Genomic DNA, 7029 nt, shown 5'->3' on the forward strand with positions numbered 1-7029 from the left:
ATTTCCTTTCAATGCCTGCTGATGCATTTTTAGGCCCTGAGGCGACTTCTTTGACACTGTCTGATATAATTCTACATAGCAAACACTCTCTGTCCTCCTCAACCCACTCCTCCTCCACACAACTCTTTCCAACTGCATTCTGTCATAAGGAGGAGCGAATTGGAGAAGAGGGCCTGCATTCTGGTGTTTCAAAATATAACAGATTTTTAAGAGGAGAATGGAGGAGAGGAGAAAAGAGAGTGATAATAAAGTGCAGTCTTTTCCCTTTACAACACATAACACACCCTCCCACTTTATCTTGAGTCATACACTGAAAGACACAGATTTCAGACATTAACATAATTCAGAGCTTGTTAACTTGATAACTGTTGATTGTCATGTACCAGCTGTTTTCATATCTCAGTTGATAGACATGCAACACTTTCTTATAGCATAGAAAGCTTGTTCTGAACTTTACCATAACCAACTTTAATAAGTAGGCCTTGTCTGCACAATAACTATTACGTAAATGTCGTAAAGATAGTGAATTAGGCCTATACAGTGGTCATCCTGCCCTGTAAAAATGCCCTACTTTGTTCCCTGTTTTTCCCAACATTAGCTACACCATTCTTGCTTAGTGAAATTCAAGTAATGAACATTTCTCAAGACAGTTGAAAGTAGGGGTTTTAAGGTGAGCTAAACGTTTTACAAATTGATAGGATTTTTAATAAAAGGGTATGTATTGTATTTCGTTGACAGTTATGAATTTGGACGGTAATGTATAAAGTATGATGCTCTCAGGCTTCCGTACTCTTACGACGAGTCCCGGAAGTGCTAAACATGAATTGTAAACAAACTCATGAGCCAGATCTTATTTAGTTTAAAAAAAAGAACGTACTGCCGTATAGGACGTGGTTTGCGTATCATTGGATGCACCCTGTAGAATGTGAGTAACTTGTTATGTTCCTTATATTCTGGTTGCTTGACATTTAATCACTGTTGTGTTTAACTCCAAATCAATGAGAACGCTATTAGCATTAACCGCTGACTTTTGTAAACTACCTAACGTTAAAGTTAGCTAACTAGCTAAGTAGTCGGCTAACCTAACCAGCAGTCATATTCAGCTAGCATAACAGTTGCTAGTTAACCAGTTACTTATCCGATATAATTAGCTAGCTAGCTTACGTCAAACCTGGCCAGTACAGTAGGCTCTCTCTCTCTAGCTAGTCGAAATCAAACCCTATCAGCTGTTGCTGTTATTCAGGATGCCAGATCTACCAGCTAGCTAGCATGACAGCTACGGCATTAGACACCACGCTAATACAACTGGTCAGTAGATGTCTTTGGTTGTCCTTATCACATTGTAGATAATTAGCTAACCCATGTAGAGTTGCAATTGCGTGCTGTGCCAGGTATATCAACTGACTAAACGGACTGTGTAACAACTAGCTAATCCTAACCATATTTTTGTAGCTGGCTACTGTACCAATCCGTGTCAGTGAAATGTGGAAGTAACTAAGTTGTCACGCATAGCTCATCTAAGTAACATTCAAACTCTCCTCTCTATTCTTTCCCTCTTCTTTCTGAAACACAGGATTCCACCTGTGTGGAAGTAACCCAACTACATTTGCCAGTGAGTGACGGACAGAGATCTACTTGCATCTGTAGAGATCTGTGTCTGTAGGCAGGGCAGCCATGTCTAGGAAGCAGACAGGAAAGCCACTGCGTGGCAGCAACAGAAAGTGTGATGCAGAGCGAAAGCGGGATGAGCGGGTCACGCGCAGGGCAATCGCCAAGGACCGCAAGAACCGGCCCCAGGACGGGGACGAGGGAGAGGAGTTTGTCAGCTTCTCCAACCAGCTCCAAGCGCTGGGGCTCAAACTTAGAGAGGTGCCTGGAGATGGGTAAGATTCAGAGAGAGAAGGTCTGACTACATTGCAGACACCTGGCAGACCTATAAATGGCTGAATAGGTATTTAGTATATCAGCTAACCACATACAGTGGGGCAAAAAATTATTTAGTGAGCCACCAATTGTGCAAGTTCTCCCACTTAAAAAGATGAGAGAGGCCTGTAATTTTCATCATAGGTACACTTCAACTATGACAGACAAAATGAGAAAAAAAATCCAGAAAATCACATTGTAGAATTTATTTGCAAATTATGGTGGAAAATAAGTATTTGGTCAATAACAAAAGTTTATCTCAATACTTTGTTATATACCCTTTGTTGGCAATGACAGAGGTCAAATGTTTTCTGTAAGTCTTCACAAGGTTTTCACACACTGTTGCTGGTATTTTGGCCCATTCCTTCATGCAGATCTCCTCTAGAGCAGTGATGTTTTGGGGCTGTTGCTGGGCAACATGGACTTTCAACTCCCTCCAAAGATTTTCTATGGGGTTGAGATCTGGAGACTGGCTAGGCCACTCCAGGACTTTGAAATGCTTCTTACGAAGCCATTCCTTCGTTGCCCGGGCGGTGTGTTTTGGATCATTGTCATGCTGAAAGACCCAGCTACATTTCATCTTCAATGCCCTTGCTGATGGAAGGAGGTTTTCACTCAAAATCTCACGATACATGGCCCCATTCATCCTTTCCTTTACACGGATCAGTCATCCTGGTCCCTTTGCAGAAAAACAGCCCCAAGGCATGATGTTTCTACCCCCATGCTTCACAGTAGGTATGGTGTTCTTTGGATGCAACTCAGCATTCTTTGTCCTCCAAACACGACGAGTTGAGTTTTTACCAAAAATGTATATTTTGGTTTCATCTGACCATATGACATTCTCCCAATCTTCTTCTGGATCATCCAAATGCTCTCTAGCAAACTTCAGACGGGCCTGGACATGTACTGGCTTAAGCAGGGGGACACGTCTGGCACTGCAGGTTTTGAGTCTCTGGCGGCGTAGTGTGTTACTGATGGTAGGCTTTGTTACTTTGGTCCCAGCTCTCTGCAGGTCATTTACTAGGTCCCCCTGTGTGGTTCTGGGATTTTTGCTCACCGGTCTTGTGATCATTTTGACCCCACGGGGTGAGATCTTGCGTGGAGCCCCAGATCGAGGGAGATTATCAGTGGTCTTGTATGTCTTCCATTTCCTAATAATTGCTCCCACAGTTGATTTCTTCAAACCAAGCTGTTTACCTATTGCAGATTCAGTCTTCCCAGCCTGGTGCAGGTCTACAATTTTGTTTCTGGTGTCCATTGACGGCTCTTTGGTCTTGGCCATAGTGGAGTTTGGAGTGTGACTGTTTGAGGTTGTGGACAGGTGTCTTTTATACTGATAACAAGTTCAGGTGCCATTAATACAGGTAACGAGTAGAGGACAGAGGAGCCTCTTAAAGAAGAAGTTAGAGGTCTGTGAGAGCCAGAAATCTTGCTTGTTTGTAGGTGACCAAATACTTGTTTTCCACCATAATTTGTAAATAAATTAATGAAAAATCCTACAATGTGATTTTCTGGATTTGTTTTTCTCATTTTGTCTGTCATAGTTGAAGTGTACCTATGATGAAAATTACAGGCCTCTCATCTTTTTAAGTGGGAGAACTTGCACAATTGGTGGCTGACTAAATACTTTTTTGCCCCACTGTATTATATGATCTAGCAATCTGATGCCAGACTGAGTAATCGATGACATGGCACACAATCATTGGTTGATGCAATGCAACATCTAAAATGTAGTCAGCCTGGAATGCAACCAAAGTGCTCTTATAAATGGCTGTTACAGCGTTGACTAATACTGTGTGTCCATCCTATAGTAACTGCCTGTTCCGGGCTCTGGGTGACCAATTGGAGGGACACTCTCGAGGACACCTGCGCCTGCGCCAGGAGACTGTGCAGTACATGATGGCACACCGGCAGGACTTTGAGCCCTTTGTGGAGGATGATGTGCCCTTCGCCCAGCATTGTAAGATAGAAACCAAATGCTATTTCCATGTAAAAATGTTGTGGGATGCCCAAGTTTTTGATGGTATGCCAGTCATCCTGACGAGTGTTTCTCACTAATATTTCTCTGTTGTTTTCTTCCTATCAGTGTCAAACCTCTCCCAGCCTGGTACGTTTGCTGGCAATGATGCCATCGTGGCGTTCGCCCGTAGTCAACAGCTCAAGGTGGTCATTCATCAGCTCAACACCCCACTGTGGGAGGTAGGAAGCTCAGTGACACCCTATTGCCCATATAGTTTACTACTTTTGTCAAGAGACGCATAGCTGTATAAAAGCTAAAGTAGTGCATAATAGGGTAAATTCACACTTATTTTATGTATCTGTTTTTAAAGGAGATTGGAATCCCCAAAAATGTTTTACATTTTTATTTAAATGAAAGAATGGGAAAGTGGATGGGGATGTAGTAAAAAAAAAAAAAACGGCATAGTTTATAAAGTTGGGGAGGAGAGGCGTGAATCCCTGTCGCCAGGTGGTATATGTGGTCCTACCACTAGACCACATTGTAGCACACTGTACTGTATTTTAAGCCGAAGTCCTCTTCTAATGTAACAGACCGTATGAAATACCACTATTGATAAGCCCTACTCATTATGTTTTTTCAATTCAGATAAATGGCTCTGAGAAGCTGGTTGGCCGAGAGCTACACATTGCCTATCGCTATGGAGACCATTACGACAGTGTACGACCAATCGGTGACAACTCTGAGAGCCCTGCTCAGCTGCGTTTAGAGGTACGGGGAAAAAGCGGTTCATTTAAAAACACACTCCCAAATATTTCAATATTTTATTGGATTAGTCTTATTCATAAAATGTTCCTTATTCCCCCCACACCTCTCTTGTGTCGTTTCAGAATCTTCATAATTCGAGTGGGCAGCGTGAGTTTGGTGACGGCCAGAGGGACAGACGGAAAGCCCCCTCGCCCACCCCCTCCGAGGAGGACAATGTGATCCTAAGTTCCCTGAAGAACAGGGGCCCAAACTGTGAGTGGCCCCTCTGTCTTCTCCCCCAGTGCAGTGTGATTATCAGTGTCTACTAGCTGTTTTGGGCAGGTTTTAGGTCCTTTTCTAACCCCAACTCATATAAAACTTTCATTCATTTGCAGTCTACACCTACCGTGTATAATAAACATTGATAGTAAATACAACTGATGTTTATTGACTATTTTGGGGATTTCCATCTTTTAGAGGGAGCTACCATCCAAAAACCATTTGATAATGATCAACAGGAGCATCTGATGCAGTATATTCACTGCAACTGACCCCATGTGTATTGTGTGCCATGTCTCTCAGGTGAAGAGGAGAATCTATTTCAGCTGAGTGCCGCCACCATCAACGCTGAGTGGCTGGTGGATTCTGAGCTAGCTGTCCAAGTGTGTCACGGCCAGTGTGCCTCTGGTTCATGCTCAGCGTGTAGACAGGCAGCGACAGAGTGCAGTGAGCACAAAGTACCACCAGATGGAGGCAACATACACACATCCAAGGTAAATTGTAATTGTTAAATAAATATTTTTAAGGTGTTTTAACACATTTTATTCAGAAAGTAAGGAACCACTACACCATGACTCTCCACTCAAATTCCAATTCTGAATAAGTATTCTGAGTCTGTGTGACTTTCAATTCAAGTTCCAAATTAAATTAATCTGCATTTCTCTATTCAATTGAGAAGGGACTTAAGTCCCTCCTTTTCATCTTGACTCCTGTTTTTTACACCTCTCAGGCTTCAAACAAGCAGAGGAAAGAGCAGCAGCGCTTGGAAAAGAAAAAGCGACAGGAGGAAAGACATCGACAGAAGGTTCTTCAAAGCAAAGGAACACCTGACCAAAACCAGAACCTCTCGGAGCCGGTCACTCTAGTGCCAGCTCTAAATACACTTAGTATATAGACAGACAGAGCATGGCCAAATAAAGCTATACCGGGTGGCTGATTACAATGTTTTGCTCACAGAATCAATTTCAATCTCAATCACATTGGATGACTTACATAAACCGTTTAGTTTCTTTGCAAATGTATGGTGCCTGCGATAGGTTGTGTGTGAATGTGTTCGGGGTTGTGGTTGATTATGAGGGTGTTTGATAGTGACCCAAGATGGTGTACATAGTTTCCTCTTTTAGAGACACACTGTCTAGACTCTTTATATGCTGGTGAATGAGGGCTGCTTTTCACTACGACCATGCAGTACATCTTGGGCTCCTTTGCTTTTGTTTTGAGTTGAATTTCTCTGATTCCAGCCAAAGAAGAAAGGAACGGGAAGAGACATCATTGTAAACAGAATGAAATGTTTGTTGAATGATACTGAAATGATGTAGTTGATACAGTATGTGAATAATTGATATTTTATCTGGTTAATGGCAGTTACAGTATTATTAATCAAGCTTAAATAAATTATTCAGTTGGGAGATTTGCTGATGAATGATTGGGATGCACTCTGTCTGGTATGATATGTAATGAGGCAATAAATGAAAAAAATGTACAGTTTGATTTATTCATATTTTTGATATATTTTGTCTTAAATGGTTGTGGTGTTTATTTCTGATTTGATTAAAGATGCACTATGCCGAAATCAATTCCACCATTTCCCTTTTGCAAAAATTCTAATAGTTTGCGTAATTTCAGTTTAATGTAGGGAAGTATAGTGTAGAGAATCATTGTACCATCTAAACTGCTATGAAATATCTTTTCCATAACCAAAAATATTGTATTTACAAGCTGTTTGAAGCTGCTGTACAAAACTGAAGTATGCAAAAGTATGCAAAAACAAAACTTCAGACCGGGAAGCATATAAATAGTGCACATAGAACAGATGTAGCGCTTCTTTGACTTGCTTTCAATGAGAATGAAACTAAAACTTCAATTTTGCTGTGAATTTGCTTGTGTCGCACAAAAAGTTACATATCACTGAATCAATAGATGTCCTCAATAGATTATACAAGATAGCGTATATTGTTGTTGGCTGCACTGTAATTTTATCTGATATTTTGGGCAACATTTGGCCAATACTCATCATTGCAAGTATGTTTTTAAAACTGATTGATCATTTCACAGTGGATAATGTAGATAGGAGCAGTATCAATGTTCAGGATGCTGACTGACTCCTCCCTTTTTCTATGTAG

The 7029-nt window shown here is 41.4% G+C and overlaps 1 protein-coding gene across 1 annotated transcript; it reads left to right on the plus strand.

Annotated features, from left to right (window-relative positions):
- Window positions 1-768: 768 nt before the first annotated feature.
- LOC112222027 (OTU deubiquitinase 3) lies at window positions 769-6389 on the plus strand. Its single transcript, XM_024384557.2, has 8 exons — window positions 769-925; window positions 1574-1883; window positions 3735-3883; window positions 4010-4122; window positions 4529-4651; window positions 4771-4900; window positions 5210-5400; window positions 5637-6389. Exons 2-8 carry the CDS (start codon window positions 1675-1677, stop codon window positions 5799-5801), a joined length of 1080 nt encoding a protein of 359 aa, XP_024240325.1. The 5' UTR covers window positions 769-925; window positions 1574-1674; the 3' UTR covers window positions 5802-6389.
- The last annotated feature ends 640 nt before the right edge of the window (window positions 6390-7029 follow it).

Source organism: Oncorhynchus tshawytscha, linkage group LG22 (assembly GCF_018296145.1).
Source record: "Oncorhynchus tshawytscha isolate Ot180627B linkage group LG22, Otsh_v2.0, whole genome shotgun sequence".
Lineage (NCBI taxonomy): Eukaryota > Metazoa > Chordata > Actinopteri > Salmoniformes > Salmonidae > Oncorhynchus > Oncorhynchus tshawytscha.

Coding starts and splice junctions, on each gene's coding strand:
- LOC112222027 (XM_024384557.2), top strand. CDS start 1,675: ATGTCTAGGAAGCAGACAGGAAAGCCACTGCGTGGCAGCAACAGAAAG. Junction 4,652..4,770: donor CTGCTCAGCTGCGTTTAGAG/GTACGGGGAAAA, acceptor GTGTCGTTTCAG/AATCTTCATAATTCGAGTGG. Junction 4,901..5,209: donor GAAGAACAGGGGCCCAAACT/GTGAGTGGCCCC, acceptor CATGTCTCTCAG/GTGAAGAGGAGAATCTATTT.